We start from the raw sequence: 24,010 nt of genomic DNA on the forward strand, positions 1-24,010 counted from the left end.
GGTACATTTGTTATACAGCTCTGAAATGCAATTCATTAATTAAGAAGTCCTTTCTTATTCAGGTTAGCCAATACACATTTGCAATGTGCAGTTACAGAGAAAAGAAGTCTGAGCCTCAAGAACTGATGCAACTGGAAGGATACACTGTGGATTACACAGCTCCTCACACAGGTACTTTTCATTATTTTGAAGTAGCACAATATATTTGTGTAAAATAGCTGTTTCAATTTGCTCGTTTTGATCTAGCAGCAAAAACTCCCAAGGTTCTTTGGCAGAAAAAAATCCGAAGATTGTTTGGCAATTACTCCACTATGACATTCTGTTGTGAAAAATCATGCTTTTAGAAATAAGCTTGTTGTAAGACTATTGAAAAATAAACTTTACAGCAAAGTTTCCTGAAACATTGTAAGATCACATATAATACAAGGAGAAAATTGTAAATTCTAGTTAGTCTTCCCCTTTTCTCTTTTTGATGGTGGTGGCACGTGGCAGTATATTGCGAAGTATATTCATAAATAATTTAGAAAAGAAGACAAATTATGACAATGCCTGTGACAGACAAGTTACTCATAGTAATAAAAAATAAATTTGGAGATATCAGAAAAGTCTCCATAAGTTAATATTAAAACGGAAGAGGGAAATCACATGCAGAGAAAAACAATTCTGCCTATGCAGTGGAGGGTTATGAAATTAGGAGATTTCTGAGACATTAAAGATTGATCTTTGAAAATGTTGTGTCAATGTTTGGAATAATTAAGAAGGAAAATAATGCTCAGAAGGCATTTGGAAAACTGAAACAATTCTGTCATAAAGAAATCCCCAGCACAGCCATGTTGACTGTTGTGTCCTGTTCTCATTATGTGCTCTCAGAAAAAAACACTGGAATGAGAGAAGGGACTAAGGAAGAGCAGCATTGATAAAGGATATGGAGCTGTCTCTGTTCAATAAGAGATAAAGTTGACAGGGATTTCCAGCTAATAAGATAATACCAGGAAGGAGAATATGTTAAAAAACCAGCAAAATAGCTTTTGGCAGAGAGAAGGCTAATAAAAAATAAGTAATAGCTTAGAAGTTGGAGAAGAAGTAAGTTGGAGCTGAATTTAGAGTGGAGTCATGTAAATATTTTCTCCTGTGATTTCTATATTCTATTTCTCTATTCTGTTATTCTACTTATGCTACTTCCATGTATTACCATTTGATCCTTATGGCTCTAGACTTATCTTATTTCTTGGTCATAAATACCTGTAAAATGTTTTAACACACCCCTCCACACACACACATACTCTGAGTAAAACCAATAATGCAACAAACATTGATGGTGATTTAGAAGTAACTTGTATTTATCAAGATTACCTTCTTATTTACTGCTTCAGGTCTTCAGGGTGGTCGGATGTTTTTCAACGCAGTTAAAGAGGGCGATACTGTGATATTTGCCAGTGATGATGAGCAGGATAGAATACTCTGGGTTCAAGCTATGTACAGAGCCACAGGTCAATCTTACAAGCCTGTTCCTGCAAGTCAAGCTCAGAAGATGAATCTTAAGGGAGGCAATGCCAACACAGATATATCCCCACTTTGTAAGTTGGCTTTTCTTTTCTTTTGTGGCTTTGGTTTTGGTTTTTTGCTGGTGAAATATGTAGCAGTTCCCTCATGAAGTTTAATTAAGCAGAACTTATTCACTAGGCAAATGTGTCTAGCTGTTCATTGTTAGCCAGAAGCTCTTTAACTCAGATTATTATTAACAACAAGGGAAATCCTGACTTGTAGGTCATTATTTTTCTTATAATCCATGAAAATACAGCAATTAGCTTCATATTCCTTACAATTGACCCATATATTACCATGGAGACGGTGTTTGGTTTGCATTATATTTTTCATTAGCCAGGCAGTGTAGTGTTGAATAGAAAAGAGTCAATCTATTCTCACAATTTTTATAGATTTAGATCAGCTTTATCATACATTGTACATATTAGTTACCAAAAAATTGCTCTGTAGACATTGCAGTATATTGTGAGTTGAAAGGCAATAGATGGGCTCCTGGATTTTTTTTTAGCACATACTGTAATATTAAATTACCTATAAAAAATTATTCAAGTTAGTCAGGTTTAAATTTTCATCACCTTTCTTTGGGGGAAGTATGGTTTCAGAGAAATTGAGGTAGATAGCATATATTAAACATATTTAAATCTTCATATTATCTCTTTGAAAGTATTCTGTCATGTAGATATCTACACAAAGGAAGCTTTTTTTATGTATTGTTACAGAGGCTGAGTGCAATCCAGTGACCTTTTGTGGCAGCCATCAAATTTTTGGAACATCATATGATTATTATACAATAATCCTTCTTCATTATCATATAACCATACAGGCATAGTGATAAAAGGGAGACATGTTTTAGACTAAACTTTGTTTAGTGTCTGAAGTGTGTAGCAGGTTGATTCAAACCCATTCTCTTCCTTCAGTCCTCCTATCACTCAGTCTCATGAACTTCTATTCATCCTCTAATCATAAATCAGTTTGCTTTTATAAAACAGCAAAATTTGCTTGTTAAGCTTGGTAATATTTATCTAAAATCCTGAGGAGCTCTCAATGTCATTGAGCTTTTCAATGTCAAGATCATTGAAAAAAAGTTTAATCTCACAAAAGCACTGACATCTGTTTTTCATCTGAAACAATTTGGAAGGGCGTTAATCTGAAACACTTTGTTAAGTTATCTTTCATTATGGGGCCATTAAGGTGAAGTAGGATGGAAGTAACATTGCAAAAACAAAGGTGAGGCAACAGCCAAGAAGTGCTTCTGCTCACCTGCTCCCAGTTCCCTGGGTTTGTGCTGGGTAGTGGGAGTTTACTGTGTTCCTGCCTGATGTCCCTACTTCACGTGCATCAATTAGAAAGTACAAAAGAAGTGACCACTGACAGCAGTAGCCAAGGACCTGCTCCTAGTTTTGGACACAGTGTTTACCCAGAAGTAAAAGCAGCTATAAAATTCTGACCATGGGGCAATGACAATTATAGAAAGAAAAAAAGTACAAAAACAATCACAAGTTTGGATATACTGAAACTCTGTTTTCAGAGATAAAATTACTGATAATGTTAAAGAATTAAACAGCAAGATTGTCACGTCTTGGTATTATTTTAGACATTATTTTAGAGGGACTACAGTTCTTAGGTGGAAACCACAGAAAAAGTAAGCATTATTTTAAAGATGTTTTAAGGGAAGCTTGAAAGTCTAAAATATCAAAATATAATGTATTTTTCTGTCATGCTTATGTGTCTACTTACAAAAACTCATATGACTGAACTGTATATAAAGCAAAATTCTGTGTTTAAATTATTATTTTCCTTTGCTGTTAATATACTTAAATGTTGATATTCTGTAATAATTCACAAAATAATTCAAAACTTATAATAATTCATAAATTTATTTGCAAATAGTAACTTGTGGAATTTAATTAAATGTGATATTTAGAACCATTGTTTGACTGATTTCTGTAATACCCCAGTTCTCTCCACATGAGGAAATTTTTTTTTTTTGTCTCTTGTACTTGAGGTGGAAATGGGCATAATCAAATTAATGCATTTTTAAGAAACTTCACAAACTGGGCTTTTCAGATATAATCTTAAATAATTCTAAGAGTCCTACTTCCTTTAAATATATACTGTGCTGAATTTCTTGAGACATAGTTTTGCTCCTAAGAAGACTCTATAGCTGACCTTTTGTCACATTTAAATAGATTCAGATTCACAAGGAGTTCATTTTCTCTTCCCCTAGAAAAAAGTTTACATGAAGCTAAGTGTCTTTTATTTTTAATCAAGTTATAACAGCATGTACTTGAGAGCTGGCATATATATTAAATGAAATTAATTTCCATTTTTTCTTTGTTACTATGGTACCTTTTTAGTATTAGGAAATACAGTTTTGAACAGATAATTTGTCAGTTACTATTTTTATGACTTTTAGTTTCCTATTAATGCACAGTTTAAGCATTTCAGCCAGTAGAAGATCACATTGTTTAGTTTCTGCAGTATATCATGCAATGGCATCTCCACGTACAGAAAACAGAAGACCAGCTTGGGCTTTGTGAAACAAACGTCAGTTAATGGCATTCAAACCTCAAAACTCTGTCCCCATTTTCTTTATCCCCTAAGATGAAAAATCCACTCACCCTGACAAAATGTTCCAAAATAATTTTCAATAACTTGGAGAAAATTAAATATCTTTAAACTGCAGAATGTAGAAAAAAGTCAACTTGAGGAGAAATGTTTCAATATTTTTCTGTATTGTCCCTAAAAAATATCTTCTTTCATGCTGAAATTTTCTTGATAGTTATGAAAAACATCTGAAAGTGGTATTTAACAGAATCAAACTACTGGTGTACTTGTCCAACTTCTAAAATGTATACTAGTAAATTTTTTCATCCTTAAGTAACTTGGTATTGCAGTGTTGTATTAGGTATTAGGTGACTCCAAAACAGAAGTGAAGACAGGTTAATGTCAGCAATGATCAAGAAAAGGAGACTGACCTTCAGATGCACTGTTCTGCATAAGCATGTTGAATGAAAGAATAGAATCTTTAAGGATGCATGACTGTAGAATAGCCAGAAGTTTCCCAAGGACATTAATGTTTCAGGGAAAGCACCAATGAAAAACAGATTAATTTGAATCACATAAAGGTTCAGGAAGTGATCCCTTTTTTAATGAGCAATGTATTAGGAGATACATTCATACAGTTGAAAAGGCTGCTGGAGTGCTTAGCACTGCTAATAACTTGTTCATAACCCAGGAGTTAAAAGCAGCACATGAGGGGATTGTCTTGTCTTAATGAAGAAATACAAAGCCAAACATCATTGTGAACCTACACCCTCATGAGTTCAGAGGGGTAAAGAATTGGAAGAGACAATCTCTTGCAATTAATTCCATTTTGAGAAACAAGTCAAAGGTATTTTTTTATTTGACATAGTTTTCTCAGTGGGTTTTGCAGCTTTATGTCCACCATAACCTTTTGCCATTTGAAGACTGGAGTAACTCCACCCTCCCTGTATGTTTCCCCATTCCCCTTTATGTCCATTTCCTGCTTGCCTCCAGCCATCCCTGTCTCCCTTTTAGAAAGAAAATGTTTACACCAGCCTCCACCACCTTAGGCAACCTGTAAGTCACCTGTGTGCTCTCTTCTGTACTAGTCAGGAACATGTAAAAGCTATCTACAATCCTCTTCAAATCTGCCCTTCAACAAAAGACTGGCAGTCAGTCAATGTGGTATCCCCGGCCTAACAGTCAGACCATATGGGCCAGCTGCTTTCTCATTCTCAGAAGTTATTTCATGGCCTGATACCTAAATTATAAAGTTCTGGGGTCACAGATTGTCTCTTTGGCCTGTGTAGTACTTAGGAGTCCCGGTCAATGATCAGGAGTCAAAATGTTCCCAGTGTAAGCTGTCACCATCTGTCTGGAGTGGCACTTGAAGGAATGTAATGCATGTCTTACCACTGTCTTTTCCAACCAGTTCCAGCCCCTTCTGGAACAGAGTCATAGTTCTTACCCTACTAGTCTTAGTCCTTAAGTCTTTTTAATCCCTACAATACTAGATTGCTTGCCTCTACCTTCTCGTGCCTGAGCTAGTTCAAATTGCTTTTACAATGCCTAAAATCAAGCAGAGATGTTACTGAGAGGCACAAAAAGGAGTAGGTCACCACTCAGCAAGACCAGTACCTGTGTTCACCCTAGCACAGAGTAGATGATGCAAGAAATGTGTATTTGCTTCTAGGCTGGAAGGGGGCAGAGATGTTGTGTAGGGATGCTAGAACCACTTGAGAGTGAGCCATAAACATGAACATCTTGGTAGTCTTAATTCAATCAACTCTGTATGAGCTGTGTCACTGAGGATGTGATGATTTTAAAGCCTTTGCAGCTGGACTAAAATGTCAAGTTTCTTGCAAAGATGGCAGAAGGCATACTTAGAATACTGTTCTGACCTAATGAATATCTTTGTCTGGAAGAACACACAAAGAATGGGCTAAAACTTCTGTAATAGCTTTTGTTAGTTTTTAGCATTGCTTGAAAATACATTTATTTATCCTATCTTGATTTAAAAAAAAAAAAAAAGGATAGTTTCCAAAAGATTAAATATACAACCTGAAACAGGCAGTGCAACATGGAAATAGCAGCCAATGATTTTGAGTTAAAGGCAACATGGAAATCACGGCAACAAATTTCGTTAAGAAGGGAAGAAAAACTAATTGTGAAAAAGCAAGAAAAATATTACTGCTTCAATGCTCTCCTCAAATATCTTCCCAATATTTTCCAAGATTTAGAAAGTGTAGTGAAAAATGAATTTGTATTTTTTACTTTATGACAATATAGCTCCTTATATGCCTTTTGCATTTGCATGTTGTTTGAACAGGACATCTAAAGCTCATTTGTGTAAGAATTTGAAAAAAGCAATCACTCTAACAATTTTTAAAGTAGAGTCTTGAGTAATTTTTTAGTCACAGTCATACACCATTTATGAATTCCTCATGATCCTTGCTCACATTCTTGAATTTTTTTAATTCCTTTTTGTTTCAAAATATTTGCCAGTTATCTTGTTTGTACATCATAGCAATAAACAAAAAATGTAATGTATTACACTAGATCTGTTTTTCTGTTATTTCCTGCTTGCCTACAGCTGGCAAAGGTAAGTTTTCAGTTGTTTTTCTGTTGCTTAAATATATTTGATAACAGATCTTCTGGTACTGTTTGACAATATTATTTGTACTACTTGATTCACTCAAAAAAAAAAAAAGATCAGTCATAGATATTTCTTTTAGAATTTAGCAAATATTTATACTTTTAAACCAAATTATGTAATAGCAAATTCTGCTTTCACAAGCTGTATTGTGTTCAATAGGTCACAGTACTCGTTATGATCATCTGGATACTGTATCAGTGTTCTGGATCTGTTTCATTTGCAACATCCAATCTCCTGATTTCAAAATACTTAAATTACTTGTCAGTACTTAACACCTTCTCTCTTAAAAAGGGGGATTTTTTTTATGTTGATGTGGTTAACCAGAGAAAAAAACAAAATGTTATTTTAAGAATGATTAAGCTCTGTATAATTTTCTAAATGATGGCAAAAAGAAATATTAGTACTTCTTCTTTTTTGTCATATGTCTTACTATGAAAAATGTTTATAGTATGTGATAAACCTGATATAAGAAGGAAAATTAATAAGAAATGCTGAAATCAGTCACATTAAATATAATGGATTTGAAAAGAGCCTTATCTGGGTTTGAACATTTTGGAAGCTACAGATAACTTCATATATTGTTCAGTACTTTTGGTAATGTAGTTGTGTTGATGTCAGTTGTTTATCTTTGAATTAATGTGTTTAAATGCAGTTAAATTGCACTAATTAAGAGAGAGCATTTCCTGTACCTAGGTCAAAAGTATGAGCTGGGTTTGTCATTAGTGATTGGCTAGTCTAATGCTCATTGAAATATTGCTAATCTGTGTAATCACATATGCTACAAATATTTCAAGCATTTAAAACACATGCTGCTGCTCCTCTGGGGTGATGGTCTCATACCTTACACCATGGACATATTGTCATACTGTTTATTTGCTAGATCCACCTTGGTGAAATCTGTCACATGGATGTGACTCTTGCTTTGACAATGCAAAGCCAAGTGATATGAATTAGTTTCTGCATCTTTCTAAGATTTGATGTTGCAGATCCTTCAGCTTGAATTAAATAATTCTCCCATCCACAAATACAGCTGAAAGTTGGACTTGACATGGATCAATATGATCTGGGGCTAAATTTCTAAATGTGACTGATTATGTTAGCATCATGCCCACAGATCAATATTGAGTTTTATTATGAACTTGACTCTATAATTGGGTTTAATCAATAAACTTTTGTCTCCTTTCTTTAGAAATTTTAGATTTCTACTACGCAGGTTTTCAAAATTGCATTTAGGATACACTTAGATCTATACTTTTCTGGTAACGAATATAAAAAGACCTAGGTTTGAATTTAAAGGAACAAAGAGCTAAGACCCTATTGAAAGGGGAAGTCATTTTTAAGTTGATAGGACTGTTCACCCCAGTACAGTCTATAGAATCCAAGACAGCTAATGTGCTAATACGTAACTAGTCCTTTTGGGCACTGTAAGGCTTTTTCTGTCCATACTAGATAGATAATTCACATTGAAGACTTTGACAAAACATAACATTAATGAAAGCAATCACTAGAGCTTCTCTTTTGATAAACCCGCGGGGTTTAAAGGCGTTGAAAAATGCAGTCTGTGAAGAACAAAAAATTTGGGCCTTTGATTGAAGTGCCATTTGGGATGGTATGCTTTCTCAATGTATTTACACAAAAATGCTGCTCCCTTTTTCAGTACACTTTGCTGGAAGGTTGAAGGAGCTCTTTGCCATTACTACATTAAGGTTCGTCTCATTAAAAGCTGAGTACAAAAAGAAGGCTGGAAATGACCTAGCTCAAGCCAGTGTGTTCATTTCTGCTCCAGTTTGCCATTTGAGAAGTAGGCTTCAAGCCATGATGAATATTTCTATTAAGTGGTACTTTGAACTGCAGTGAAGATGCTCTTTCTTTTCTGAAGAAATAAATGTATAAACCTGTTTGGGGTCTTTTAGGTTTTTTGGGGTTTTTTTTCTTTTCCTTTTTTTTAATATTTTGTGGTTATTTTGCTAAAATTAGAAAGACAGCCATACTAAACCAGGAAATTATAGAATATTTATTCATTTCTTCTCATAACATAGTTTTTAAATTGAAACATTTGCAGAGCCCACTAGAAAACAATGCTTTAATACTTTTTTCATGTACTATGTTGTGTTTTCTGGCAGCCTTTCTAAATTTTGGTTTATCTGTCAGTGGGTTGCAATTTTTTTTTCACTGTTACACTCCATAAATTGGTATGATTGATAGAAAAATAATTCAATAATAATATTTTCAGATTAAAAGATCAAGATTCTATAATAACTCACCTGCAAGCATCCCTCTATATGAGTTATTTCTTTGAGATACTTTCAAGAAAGCTTAGATATTGAGACTTGTATGCCATGTGTGCACTGGTGTCTGTAAGTCGGAGCACACACTCACATTATTGTTCTGCACATTTTTCCTTTGTATAACAGATACAGACCGTGGCCAGAAACATGGCATGGATGAGTTTATTTCTGCTAATCCCTGCAAATTTGACCATGCTTCCCTCTTTAGACTGCTTCAGAGACAGACCTTGGATCACAGATTGAATGACTCCTATTCTTGTTTGGTGAGTACTGGCTGGAAGATAGATATAAAGAAGTGAGAAATAGTTGTTACAAAGTAGTCCTTTCTTCCTCCTTCATTCAACAACTGTAGTTGTAGGTGGAATAAAGGATCCAATCGATTGGTTTTAAATTTGAAAATTACATACTTGCAAGCAGCTGCTGTGCCACTCAATAGAAAGCAAAGAGACACAAACTGTCTTCAATTTTATCAGCTGAAATTTATCATGTCCTCTGGGGAGCTTTGAATAAAAACAGAAAGTTTCAACAATAGCAAGAACTCCTGTGGTAGAATTCACTGACGCCTGCACAGGCATTTTAAGGTCCAAATGTAGTTGCCTCAGCTCAGACATTTTCACCTGTCTTGTAATTAATTCTTCATTCCACTCAGGTGTGAAGGAAAAATACCAAAGAAGGGAGGCAGACCCATAAGCAATATAGATACATGGGCATATATGCATTACCTGAACTGCAAGCAACAAAGGGGAATATAATCATTAGACAAAAGCAAATAGAATGTGATCTCTGTATCAAAATTTATTTCTGTTTTCCACATTCAAATACCATCATTACCATCATAAAAGGGAAGATGTTTGCTGCAGTTCCCTTTTCGTACAATCATTTTCTGTTCTGTGCTTTGTGAACTAGTTGAGCATGGGGCTGCTACAGGTTTTGTTTTCATTAGGGAAGCAACAATCTCATGGAAGTTCATCAGATATACCCACTTGTTAAACAGATTTGTATGGGGCAGACCTCGTCACTTCCTGAGGCTTTATTTTTCAGCCTATATTATGCCTGAAACAGCCTATATTATTCTCTCACTAAGAATCTAAAACACCTCACAGCACATAATTTTTTTTCACTTTAATGTCCCAACAGCAACAAAAAAAGATAATGGGGATTTTTACTTATTTTTTCCATTGTTCTGACTTGTCTTGTAATACAAAGATAATAATTGGAATTTTTAGGATTGTTTGCAGTCATTATAAAGGGGAAAAAAATATTATTTTATGACAGTTGCCTCCTTTTTAAAATACTGCCAGATACATATGTATAGAAAAGTTAAAGGACTCATTTTCTGTCTGTGGGTTGCACACTGTATCAAAGAGGCCTGAAGGTACATCTGTACAAAGTAATTGGCACTCAAAGAGAAAATGGTTAGCTTTCTACCAGTGCATTGGGGTCAAACTCTTTTTTTATAATAATAATATAGTAAGACACTTAATATAACCTTGAAATCAGGAACTTTTAGAAGAGGTTAGGTGAAATGCACAGTGCTATAGCAACCATAAAGCAGATGTATTTCTTACCATTCTTTTTTAAATTCAGCTTTTAATAAGTGGAATGGGTGATATTTTTTTAATTGCATATTTAACTACATTTTTTTATTTTAAAAAAATTGGGAATTTCAAGATAACAATAGAATACATGGACATGTGATTGTGATTTTTCTTTTCTCTAACAGCTCATTTCCCATAATCTTGTAGAAACAATTCATCCCTTATTTCAACAAATGCAGTGTAACCACACATATGTAAAAAAATTTTGAAGCATAGGAATTAATATTGGGCAAAGTTCTGTTATTTAAAAAATAATCTGTTAATTATTATGTAACCTAAATTTCTTCAATTCTACATTTTTCTTGGAATAGGGAGAGTATTGAGAGGGTGGGGGATTTTGGGTTTGGGTTTTTTTTTTTCAATTATAAAATAAAAATATGTGGTTGTCTTATACCAGTACTTTGTAGGACATAGTTACATGTTTGAGAGACTTGTGCATGATGTGGGATTGAACAAGGGCAAGGAAAGCACGCATTTATATGAAAAACAACCACAAACAAACAGATATTTTAAGAGAGACTGAAGTTAAATTAATGAGTTCTTTAAAATGTTGTATTCTTGTCACAATTATATCTTATGAGAATGAACAGAAATTTTAATAGTTTGCTTTTGTACTGCTAGCCAATGATATGCAACACTTTGTTATGTTTTCCATAAAAACATGGGGAGAGATCAGTGACGATGGCAACACGTTGGGAGAATATCAGTCACAATAACCACTGTTGATTATATCTAGGGCTAGCACACATATTAGTGCAAAAATACAGTTAAAATCCCTTTTCTTTCTTCCTTCAATAGAATACTATATTTGTATCAAACACCGTGTAAGCTATATGAGGCATTGCAACATGATCAGATTAACATGCTGTGTGCTGTTCTGGGTTCTAAAGCTAAGTGTTCTCTAGAAATAAATGAAGCTCCCTAAAGGCAATGGAAACACTGATTTCAAAGAAATTAATTAGGAGCAAAAATTATTAAATATGAAATAACATTGAGGTGTTCTTGTTTGCAGATAATATGTTAAATTGAAGAATTTGGGGAGAATATAAAGCTTGAATTCATGTCTCAAACAAGCATTTTAGTGAAGTTAAAACACAGATTTTTTTTTAAAACTGTTGTGAATATGTTTTCAAGTTTTGTTCAATAGTATTTCTGCTGATATTTTGTACAAATATTAACCATCGGATCTTGCAGAAGTATACACAAGCATTAGGGAAATATTGGTCTTCAGCTGCTGTATTGATGTTATAAATTCTTTATTTTGCAAAACCATTTTGCTTTTCCAAGTTATTTGTATATTTGAGTTCAGGTATTCCACAATCTCTCTTAACCATTTGATGAGAATGAATGATGAGAGATGATGAGAAGGAACTATCACCGTAATCAAAACAAGAACAAAGAAAAATGCTTACATAGAACAGCTGTGCAGTATTTGTAGTTTCCCAAGGTTTATGTATTTCTCCATGCTTTTTGGAAGCTCACTCTGCTACTTCTTATCATATTTCTGCATCAAGACTCAATTATATTTTTTACACTCTGGACTCACCCAAGAACTGTTTTTATCATGTGAAGGAGTCTGTACTTTGCTCATGTCTGTGTCAGGGTTAAGCTGTTCTCATCAAGACTCTGACCAAGAAATCTCTCAGTAAGCTTGAGAAAATCTAATCATTATTTAAGGTCAGATTTCACTCCGGTGGCTTAGAACAAACTACCTAGCTTTGCATCTCTTTACTAGTAAAAGTTATTTTAAAGCTGTTAGAAGTGCATGCATGTTACATGGGTAAAGGGTTGAATTGTGGTAAGAATACTAAAGTCACAGCCACAGAGAACTGACCACTCAGAAACTGTGCTTTAATGTCTGTGTAAATGTCCCTCAGCTTTTCCCAAATTTTATTTTTTTTATCTTCTAATTGATTGCTAAAACAAAATAAAGTATTTTGAAGTGTTATTTTAGTTTAGGTTTTGATATATAACTTAATCTGTACCAGACTTTGGATGTTTTATGCAAACAAGATATTTCGTAGTAGTGGTATCTCATAAATGCAAATGTGCTTTCCTGATATTTAATCCTTTCAGTAAGAGGGCTATTGTGGGGTCTAGCTTTCAGTGCCATCAGCATTAGTCAGATGGAAATAATTCTAATATAAAAAGTTTATGTAATGGGCATAAAAATCTATGTTTCTATTCTTGTTCTGATTGAAAGCTGAGAGTGGGAAAATAAATCTCAAAATTCTGTGTGTTTTTTGCCTTTCAGGGCTGGTTTAGCCCAGGTCAGGTCTTCGTGTTGGACGAGTACTGTGCTCGCTATGGGGTGAGAGGCTGCCACCGCCATCTCTGCTATCTCGATGAGCTGATTGAATACTCAGAAAATGGGTCTGTCATTGACCCAACCTTGCTCCACTACAGCTTTGCATTTTGTGCTTCCCATGTTCATGGTAACAGGTAATTTAATGATAACTTTTTTAATCCATAATATTTAAATGCATAGTCTGAATGAAAGTATTCATAGGCTCTTATATTCGCCCGGTAGGGAACTGCACATAACAGAAATCAGTTCATGAAAGTTTCTTCAGGGGTACTGGAGGTTCCATACAGATCACTGTTAAAAAAAAATCTCCTTTTAGCATGCACTGTCTTAATGCAATATGTTTTCAAGATTAAAAACTGTTTAAAGGGTAGTCTTCTTCATTCTGCATTTATATTGTGGTACTAAATGGTGTTTCCAGTAAACATTTTGAACAATTAGGCAGTTTAAGGGAAATTTTGACTCTGTCTGCAGTCTATAGCTTGGCAAGTAATCATACTGTACTGTGTTCTTCTGTCTGTGCTGTCACAGAGGGAAATAACATATATTGGGAATTAGCTGTAAGCCCCAGCCAGGAAGCACTAGGACACTTCTGGAGTCCTTTCCCCTAGACAGGTAGACTACTTCAGGAGCTTTTGGCCACAGTGATTTTCTTGGGATGATATCTTCATTCCACTTGGAAGTGAAAGACTTAGAAAAAAATAAGTTGTTGCTTTGCTATTTTTGCACATTCTTTAAAAGGAACACTGCTTCATCTATGTTTTATTCCAGACTGCGAGAGGACAAGCTCTGCTGCTGGAGAGTGCCAGTTGCAGATTAGACCACTGGGTAGCTCAGGTCAGGAGGGACCACAGGAGATCTCTAGGCAAACCTCCTGCATGAAGCAGGGTCAGTTATGAGGTCAGACCAGGTTGCTCAGGGCTTTTTCCAGTCAGGACTTGACCCTGTTTGAACCTGTCTAATTTTGACCCTGTTTGAACCTGTCTAATTTCAGTGTAGTTATATCTGTTGGCTGTTCTCCACCACCCGGTACATCCAGAGGGCTGTCATTCACTCCACCTCAACACCTTCTGTTCTCCAGGCTGAGCAAGCTCAGCTCCCTCAGCCTCACATCAGAGCACATGCTCTGGCATCTGACCATCACAGTGGCAGTGCAATAAACTCACTCCCTGTCTTCCTTGTATTTGAGTGGGAAGTGGGGCAGGCAGTCTATCAAATTATAGGAGAACATGCATTTATGTCTATTTTGTGCACTAGAGTTGTAGACTGCTGTATGGAATAGTTCAAGTCCAAAAATAGCAAGGAGAAGCACAATAGATCCTCCCAACTGATCCGATCCTGCCACTAGGGGAAAACATCACAGTCACAAAAGGAAGTTACTCTCAGGAAGTCCCCAAACTGAATTTTGATTAGGATTTGAAGAGAGATTTTCTGTCCAAGATGTATGCTTATGTTGCTTTGCTACCAGTCAGCCACAGAGGCTGTTTTACTTGTCCTCAAGCCAGAGAAGAAGAGATAATCCTTAGGAAGGATATTGTTTCCTTCACTGGCTCAGACAAAGCCTCATCTGGAGCTGGGGATTTGTGACCTGAGTGATTTCATAGTGGTAGACTAACAATATATAATACATGATAATAATATCCAAAATTGAAATGTTTTTCAATGTGCTTGAAATGCTGTCAAGAATCTTAACATTCATACCAGTAAGTTAGAGATTTCTGGCTTTTATTTGGTAACCTATTCTCTGTAAAAGCATGCTTCTTCTTCAGTTCCTCAAGAACCTGACACATTCGTATTTCCTATTGAGTCCAAGTCTTTGTTGTTTCTCGCCTTTTTATTATTGGATTCAACCGAAGAAGACAAACATATGTGATAATTGCTCAAACTTATTCCAAGAATTCAAAAGAAACGTAGATACATTTCTTTTTATTTCATAATTTGAGTGAAGGACAACCGTGCACGCAGTGCATGAAAATATCTCAGAGAGCACATCATTTACACAGTGGTAAGCACTCTGTATTCTGTCTATTCCTACAGTACAGATATTCTCTGAATAGCATTATGAGTGTTTTAGGAATAAAAGAAGTGTTGAACAGAGAGGGTCTGACTAGAACTGAGATATTGTAAAAAGGAAGAAAAAAGAAACATGAAGAAAGAAAAAAAGCAAGTCAAGGACAGAGGCAGACACACTCACTCAGAATGACAGACACAGATACACGGGCACATAATATACCCACTCATTCATTTACCACAGCACTAAGAAATAGTAAAAGGTAAAAGAGAATTTCACAGACAATGCACGACAGGCCAAAGTTCTAGGCTGGTCCCTGGCGTTATACATTTTTGTTTTGTAAGTCAGTCTGGGAATCAGAAAGACCACAGAACAAAGGGCTTTATACTCTGGCCATGATGTATTTAATTTATATGTCACCTTTGCTTCACAGAGGGATCTTAGACCCTCCCCAAGCCTGAGAAAGATCATCAAAATTGATCTTGAAGTCAGGTGGTGGAGGAGCATGTAGAAATGCAGCTGTATCTGTAGTTCATATTGTCCATTTCTTTTATGTATGAATTTTAAAATACAGGCAATCTAGTGACATCAGTCAAACAATCAGATACAAGTCTCTCTCACCTTTGTTTCTGGTGAGGAGAACCTAAATCTAAACCAGCTTTGGCTCTTTCCACCCTTCATATGTTTTCAAAATTCTTCCAACATGTTTTTGAACCTTCAGGTGTCCCCTGTGCTGTTTTGCTGCACTGTAGGACGTGAAACATGTTTCATGCTGCAGGCTGTAATCTTGCAGATTTTAACACAGTACCATGGGTTAATTTCCAGACACCTGGAATAAACATGTAGAAGTTTTGATGTTGTAGAGCTCCAGGGACATTTGGAGCACAGAAGAGACCTGAGCTCCAGAGTAGGCTCTATGCAGCAGACCTTGTCTCCTGATCTCAGGACTAGAGAACAGTCCCCAGCTTCTTTTTATTCTTTCTTGAGATGAGGATATAGACAGCAACTTCTGCTAGATTTATCAAGCATACTTGTACTTTGTGTGTCTTATGCCAGTGTTGTTGGTTTAGGAACAGAAATGTTTACTCAGAGACAAACACAATGTGCTGAGTCCTAGACTGAGAAATTCAAAGCTTTTTTGTTCTTTTCCTTTCCTGTTTGTTAGTCCATTACATCTGGGCTAACAAACTGCTTATGTAGAAAAGGCATTTCTGCTTCTGATAGATAGTAGATGATAGTCTTAAGACATTCTCTTCCTAAACAGCCAACAAGGAAAATATTTCACTAAAAAATAGCTGTGCTGTGTTTAAACGAATATACATCCTTGGTTTTGAGTCAACTATTTTATTTTCTTCTGTAAATAAAATCATCTTTCATTGTCTGTACTTCTGGTGCTATGTGGATTTACTGTACTATCTCCTTTGGCTTCTCATCACCACGATTTTCTTATGAAATATTCCATGGTTGTTCATATGAAATACTCTATATAGGCCTCATCAATATAGTTACTTCACAAGTAAACTTTTTGCTTTGCACTTAGGCACAAATTTATTGCTGGTGAAAGTGAAATGGGCAGAACAGGGAACTATAGGACATTCCTGAATGATGACATTTCAGTCTAAACAGTCCAGGTAGGAGCTATTGTTTTCTTCCCCATCATGTTCACTCCTGTCTACTTTTCATGCTGTGACTTCTATTTAGTCCCTCTTGTCTGAAATGAATGCTGGTGGGTATCACATGAAGTGTGAAGTGACTTCTTTCCACCTGCTGAGTTACAGACTGAATTGAAAAATTCAAAATTCAAGCATATTCCCTTGTTATAACTTTTCTTATTCAGAAAGATACCTGATGAAATGGAAGTTCAGATATGAGAAGTGAACATGAAAGTAAGGCTACAAAAATCAGTATGTAACTGAAGATGAATAGGTTGGGAATTTTTGTCTTTATTGTAAAAGCTTCAGCACAGATGTGTTTCCACAGAAGAACAGTCCTATTGAGTCAGGGTTCTTCTGAGCCAGTCAGTCATCTGTCTCCAGCATTGACCTGCTTGGAGTAAAAGAAGAGCAAGCCTGTGCAATATTTCCTCTTTCTGACTCCCAGCTCTTTGCAGCTCAGAATATGCCATGTTTGGTAACCGGGAGTGAGTCTTTATTTCAGATACTTGTCCATTGCACCCCTGAACCCTTTTCACCCTCAACACCTCTGGCAGCAAGTTCCACAACTCAGCCCCCTCTTGCTTGAAGAACTATTGCTTTGAAGTTGACTCCTACACATCTCATTTCATGCTCTGCTGCTATTGGAGAGGTAAAGGAGAAAAAAGAAAAATCCTGTTCTGTGTTTTTGCTATTTAAGATTCAAGAACTGGAAGTGAACAATACAGTGATTGCATTGGACAGAAGTTTTCTGCTAGTTGCTTATCCTTTTCTGGTGTTTCCCAGTGTTGATTTGCTCCTTTGACTGATACTGAACGGGGACAATTTAATGGAATTATCCGTCATAAAACCAGGATCTCCATTCTGAATAACAGCTGTGTTTTCCTTACATTTATCTATGTTTGTCATTGTTTGCTGTTGTATTGCTACCTGATTTCATGAGGTCTTTCTGGAATTCCACACTATGCTACATGGCTATCATTAAAATTACATTTTCTACCACCTCAGTTCTCAGCTGTTAGCTAGGTAATTTATAAATACTGTAAAATAGCTCAAGGCTCAGCACAAATCTCTGCAGAACTTTACTGATAACATACTTTCACAGCAGGTACTCACCTCTCTAATTTTAAATGTAAATGTAGGAACTTTTACTCAGATGCTGTTTAATTGCCTTTGAAGCCTTTGATTAGGGACTGTCAAAAGAGCTTTGGAAATCCAAGTATTTGATATGAGTCAGGTCACACTCATCCACCTGTTTCCAATCCTTTTAGAGAACTCCAAGGTCAGAAGGTAAGATTTCTCTGAATTATGGCTTCAAAGCCATACAGACTTGAGGATAGGTAATATTTACCCAAATTTCCTTACTTTTATCCTTAAATATCCTTATATTATAGTTTCTTCTGACTTTCTGCGATGCATGTAATACTTACTGGCCTATATTTCTCTTAGCTCCTTGGAGATTTTTTCTGGTATTTATCCTCCCATTCTGATTCTGATTTCCCATTCCCCAGAAGTTCTTGATGAGAACTTTCACATACTCACAGGTAATTCAGGTTGCCAGGTGGTCCTGGCATTTTACTGCTGTCTGTTTTTCTCTTTGTTCTATAAAGGGAGTTTTTTAGTTGCTTTCATTTTTAAAACAGATTATGCTGAAAATGAAGAGTTCTTTTGCTATGGACAAAGAAGGGTTCCAGCATAGAAGTCTTCTTCATAATAACTTACTTCGCAATAATACACCAGAACAAAAAAATAATTTTCTCTTCCTGTAGTAGCCTTGCCCTCTCTGAAAGCTACTTTTAGGTCCCTGCCATCATTTGGCAGTTTAGATTCTCTCTCTGATAGGCTTATTGCTTTGGTTATACCTGGTGGAAATAGAATAGAATAAAGGGTTTCACTTCACAAGAGAAGTGAAACTATGGAAGCTTTGGAGAGTGCTATACATTCGTATCTTTCTTTTCATTTTTTGTGTTTTGTGGTAAGAAACGTTATTGCAGTTTTACACTTTGTGTCAAATCATAAAAGAATGTTCAGAAAAATCATCCCTTTAAAATCTGGGACAAGGAAATTTATAAAAATAAAGAAAATAGTGTCATTATATCATTCTGTCTCTTCTTTTTTTTTTTCCTGGAACTTCTGAATAGGTATTTTCTTCTCTGACTAACTTGACTTTAAAGTAAGGTTATCTATATCTTGATAAGCTCTCCTTCATTTTGTCTTTCATAAAAATATGGAATATGACTTAAAATAAAATTCCAGAACTTAAGGCAGTAGTTTCACCATTGATCTGCACATGGTCACCATCTGACATGAAAGGTTTTGTCCAGTTGATGTCTTCCTGGGAGTGTTATGTTTTCACATGCACAGCTTTATATATAAAATATAGGAATTTCATGTAGAATTTTTCTTCTTTTTCTCAAAAAAAAAAATGTTGCTAACAGGATTTTGTGGAACATTTTGGTTTTAAGGACTTGAAAATGCTTCCTCTTTCTGCAGTGTTTCCTATTCACTCTCAATCCTACATGTTCTGTCTGTGTTGTAGTTACAGCAGGTGCAAGGTCTACTTCTACTGGTTTTTATTGGCAGTTGGACCTTCTGCTTTAATCCTAGATCTGTTCCAAGGCTGTCCAACAGCTGGAGGAAGGAGCCTGAGTTCCCTTACAGTGGGATCTTTAGGGAAGTGTGTAACATCTGTCTACTAGTCTCTCTTGTGTTTGGTACTGTGGTTGTGATATTTTATGAAAATCCCTTTGCTAGGATTTTCTTCTCCTGAGAAGCTGAGAAGGCCTCAGCTTCAAGTGTAAACAATTTGTTTTCTGCTGCTGTGGAATGCAGCAGGTGCTTTCTCGATTGGTCAATGTGGGATGTTTCTACTTGGTGATCAATCGAGGAGGCAGCAGCTCTCAGACTCTCTAGGAGTCACAGAACTTTGTTATTCATTCTTTTCTATTCCTGTCTCGCCTTCTGATGAACCTTTCTCTCTGTTCTTTGTAGTATAGTTATAGTGTGGTCTTTTTAATGTAATATATATCATAATAAAATAAACCAGCCTTCTGAAATGGAGTCAAGATCTCCCCTTCACCAAGTCCTGACTGCCCAGAAGACCCACGGTAATATGGTACAGCATCTAGAGATGAAGCAAGAGTCTATTGTTTTTGTAGTTTGTCTCATTTTTCTATCAATCATTTATAATGAGAATGGTGAGAGTGGATTTCTCATACTTAAACCCATGTTTTTTTTCAGAAGTCAGTTGGTATCAGTCACTATTTGCCCAGAACAATGGAATGAGAAAATGACTTTTTAGGACTGATATGCTATGTGAGTTTGTGCGCTAAAGGAGAAGCAGTGTTCTCTCAATAAAAAACTATCTCTCTTCTTCCAAGTGAATATAATCTTCCTTTTTTTCTGAGGCATGTTGGACACTGTTGAGAATAGAAATTTTTCACTAGGCCCTGTGTCAAGCGTCTTACATCATCCAGTTCATCCTTCTTTTTTGGAAGCTGATCGTGTCCAAGGTATATGAAACACAGAGGAAGGCTTACCATTCCTAAACATTATACAGTATTTTGTTATTAATTTCAACTAATTACTGCCTTTACATAACCTTATAAATTGGGTAAAATGACATTGTATTAATACATGCTTTTTTTTTTCAGCAGAAAATATAACTGCATAAAAGATTATTAAAATCAACCTGATTTATGATCTTAATATCTTTTAGTGACCTTCAGAATTGGTCTTTTTCATTCCCTTGTGAAAAAAGGGCATGACCTGTAAGCAGATGTCAGAGCAGCCTGAGAACTGCATACAGCAGAAGGCTCTATTGTGCCAGCTTTGTGTCAGAAATATTGGGAGAATAGTTAACATAAACAAGAAAATGCTCAGTCTTGAAGTGTCTGCTGGTTAAAGCTGTGTTTGAATGCCATGCAGAAATACACTGTGTTCATTTTCTGTGATAAAAAGATGTCTGCTCTGTCCTCTTATAAGCTGATAGTGGAAATCATCATTCTTACATTTCCATAACATAAACCATGGACTCTACAAAACCCTTAACACAGTTGCATTTTGAAGGAAAATTTGTGTATTTAGGTTCTTTAATATAAAGTCCTATAAACGGATAATGAAAATTCTATATCAAATTCTAAAAAATGTAATCTTTGGTTTTCTAAGAAACAAGCAGTGAAACCAGCAGTTTATCTTGCTAATTTGGAACTTGTCACTGTTCTTTCATTGTACATCCTGCTGGATATAAAAACAAGTGCTTTCAGAAAGCACTGAAGTCTTCTAAAACAGTTTGTTTCCAGAAGAAAGGACGCCTTTGAAGTTTGGTTTTGTTTTTTCTATGTCCTTGAAATGTAGTTTATTACAGAAATATCTTAAAGACCTTAGCTGAAGTTTTTTGGGGTTTGGGGTTTTTTTGGTTTTTTGTTTGTTTGTTTGTTTGTTATTGTTGGTTCTGTTTGGGTGGTTTTTTGTTGTTTGTTTATGGGGGTTTTTTGATGTTTTTCTGTTTTGTATTGTTGGGGGGTTTTTTTTGTTCTTCATAATAATTTCCCATCTTGCTCTAGCAAGATGGCAAATTCTTTTTGGTCAGCATTACTGTTCATACCTGTGTGTATGTTAGAATATCAATCTGTACATTACTCTCCTCATACTGGTTTTTTTTTTTCATGACGCACCAAAGTGATGGTCTATGTTTTTAATGAGGAAGGCACATATTGAAAATACTTTTATAATTTTTAAAACATGTAAAGATGCAAAAAAGCACCAGTATCAATGATGTTCCAGTGGAAGAAAGTCAAGCATGTTCAGTTAGTATTTCCAAGGCTGTCTTAACAAAGCAGCCTTGCTTAAGGTAACAATTCTCTCTCTGAGAGGCCACTAGGAGAAGCTGTTTCCAAAGTTGAGGGCTGGAAACAATCCACAGCCAACCCAGTGACCATATCTAATTCCTGTTGGAGCACTTTTATCTTACCTGCTGTAGGTCTTCACTATAATTTAATCCTACAATTCACCAGATTTTTTGCAGGTTTTAAGACCTCTAGAGAGCAAAATAATTCTAGATGATGCTCCAAGCCTTAAAGGATTATATAATCTGAGGAAAAACAGTTTGTTGCAACAGGAAAACCAAAATCCACTGCCTAATCAGTCAGCTTCTCTGGAGTAACTGCTGTCAGGATCACAATCTTGCAAGATTTTTGCAGTAAAAAATAAATTTTAAAATTCTGGTCAACCTTTACTTTTGGTTCATTATTTAAGTGGTTCATGGTTAAACAGCTACTTTCCACTTGAATTTACTAGCTCTAGCTCATGAGGTATTTATTTCAAATCTCTTCTGATATTTAAGTCTGAGTGAATTAAACAATTTGACTTGTGACCAGAGACGACATTATATCTGTGCCAGTGAGACTGTGACCTAAGCAGGTAAGACAAGCCAATCCAAATCAAATTGACAGAGTCCTCAAAAAATGGTAGACATAAGTGAGAGAGAGAAGGCTACTCACGTTTTGAGTGTTCACTGTTTCACCTAGTTCTCTAATTCTAAAAATTGTTGTGAACAATAAAGAGGAAAAAGAGTTCGGAGGAAAGGAAGATTCACTCTCCGTTACCTTCTTGAGAAGATGATGTTAAAATGAAAACTCTTCTTAAGACAGTCCATCACTTTTCTTGGCCGAGTTCTTGTAATAGAGTTCCCAGGCTGCATATCAGAGCTTAGTACTAGTTTTGAATTAGAAAAAATCAAGTCCATAACATTTGAGACAGCAGGAAAGACACATTTGTTGTTGCTTTTAATTGCAAAATAGTTCCGGCATAGTTTATGGGTGGCCTAAACCTTTGAAGACTAAATGACTGTGTGAGTCTGATTTTCCTTGCAGGCACAGTAATCATAAATAAAAGTAACCAGATCAAAACAATGCTATTTATTTTATTCAGCCTTCAAAGTAAATAAAGAAAAAATATCCTTACAATTAAATGAGTGGGAGTATTGAAGTATTTATCTATTGTTAATATTTCAGCTGATCTCAGAAACAGTTTTTTTTCCATGGATTCTTTTCTAATCAGTAGTAGGTATATATTCCCTAAAGTAGAAAAATTATCACCAGCATGATATATCTGAGGACTGTGTTGCAAAAATGCATTTTTATATTATTGTAGGAATTAATTTTGCAAGAAGAAGAGACAAAATTGTGGTTTAGACTTTGTGCTATTTTCTAAAAGCATATTTTCAAGAGATGAATTTTTCAGTGCTATAGGTGGTCATTTTCAAAAACCTTTTTGTGTACTCCTCCTTCTGGGACATCTGCTTCTATGCAAACATATATTTAGCAGTTCTGAAAATTTTAGTTGTTGTCAACAAGGTTCCTTATGCCAACAAACTCAGTGAAGTGACAGGTCCCTGGTATGTAGTGATCCCAGCCTTAGTGCAGGGTGACAGATATGACATCCTACTGGCTCACCTTTTTCACTTACTGTTATCTGGACCCCTAGGTCCTTCCTGACATATATATGACATGCCTCAGCGAGGCTTAATATGACAGAACTATTTACTTTATCAGTCCAGAGCACAATCTCTCCTGACAATGAAATCAGACAGTGCAATTTACTTAAATTTGAGCTCATTCCATTTGTCAGAAGGCTGAGGTAAAGTATCCTGGCATCCCTCTAAAGAGAGAAGAGAAGTTTTTTGCTCTTTCACATCAAATTTATACAGTGGTGCATTGATGTGCCTCACTACTCCCATACCCACCAGATCTGATTTTTTATTGTTGTCTTCACAATAATTTAAGGAAATCAGGCATTTTTTCCACCTTCACTTGGCAGGTCACAAATGTAAGTGATTGAAACAGTGAGAGAATTGTTTAAGTCATGACCAGGTAACAACTTATCCCTTCTAGGTTTAAGTATAGTGCAGAAAGTTGAAGTGACAATTTAGGAAAAAGATGCTCATAAAATCCTAGAATGATTCTTGGAACATTCAGAATGTTCCAAAAAAGAATGTTATCTTTCTTTATGCCATTTTGCTACCATTTTGTCAGTTCTAGAAACACTGAGATAGTTTTGGAGGCTCTGGAGAAGATACAGGGCAGCGCCACACATAGTGTCAGGTTCAGAAACTCAAGTGAGAAGCAGTAGCTGATTTGTTTCCTTGGAACTGGAAGTTATGAAAGTAATAGGAACCCTGCAGATACTTCTTTTTAAAGTATGCTGTATGTGGGGAAGTTGTGACTGCAAGGCAAAAATAACATTTGGGAGCTGTATATTTAAATTTTTTTTACTGTTGTCAGAATTTAAATATAAATACATTAGTAAAACCTTTAGGCTAAGACTTTAGATGAAGTGTATGTTTAACATACTAAATATAGGCTTATTTTTAGTTATTGTGACTTAAATTTGATGTTTAAAAAATGCCAGTGCTTTTGGTTTTTAAATA

At 35.6% G+C, this 24,010-nt stretch overlaps 1 protein-coding gene across 24 annotated transcripts in view; it reads left to right on the plus strand.

Moving 5' to 3' along the window:
* The window catches only part of CADPS2 (calcium dependent secretion activator 2), a 287,279-nt gene that overhangs the window by 183,059 nt on the left and 80,210 nt on the right, over positions 1 to 24,010 (plus strand). For 15 of the 24 annotated variants that reach the window (XM_038155811.1, XM_038155825.1, XM_038155814.1 and 12 more), the window contains exons 10-14: positions 63 to 171; positions 1,374 to 1,577; positions 6,665 to 6,673; positions 9,142 to 9,278; positions 12,868 to 13,055. In XM_038155811.1, the coding sequence (XP_038011739.1) occupies positions 63 to 171; positions 1,374 to 1,577; positions 6,665 to 6,673; positions 9,142 to 9,278; positions 12,868 to 13,055 (647 nt within the window). The remainder of the gene's footprint in view (positions 1 to 62; positions 172 to 1,373; positions 1,578 to 6,664; positions 6,674 to 9,141; positions 9,279 to 12,867; positions 13,056 to 24,010) is intronic. The other 9 variants (XM_038155813.1, XM_038155815.1, XM_038155818.1 and 6 more) reach the window with 1 other exon arrangement.

This window comes from Motacilla alba, chromosome 1A, assembly GCF_015832195.1.
Source record: "Motacilla alba alba isolate MOTALB_02 chromosome 1A, Motacilla_alba_V1.0_pri, whole genome shotgun sequence".
NCBI lineage: Eukaryota > Metazoa > Chordata > Aves > Passeriformes > Motacillidae > Motacilla > Motacilla alba.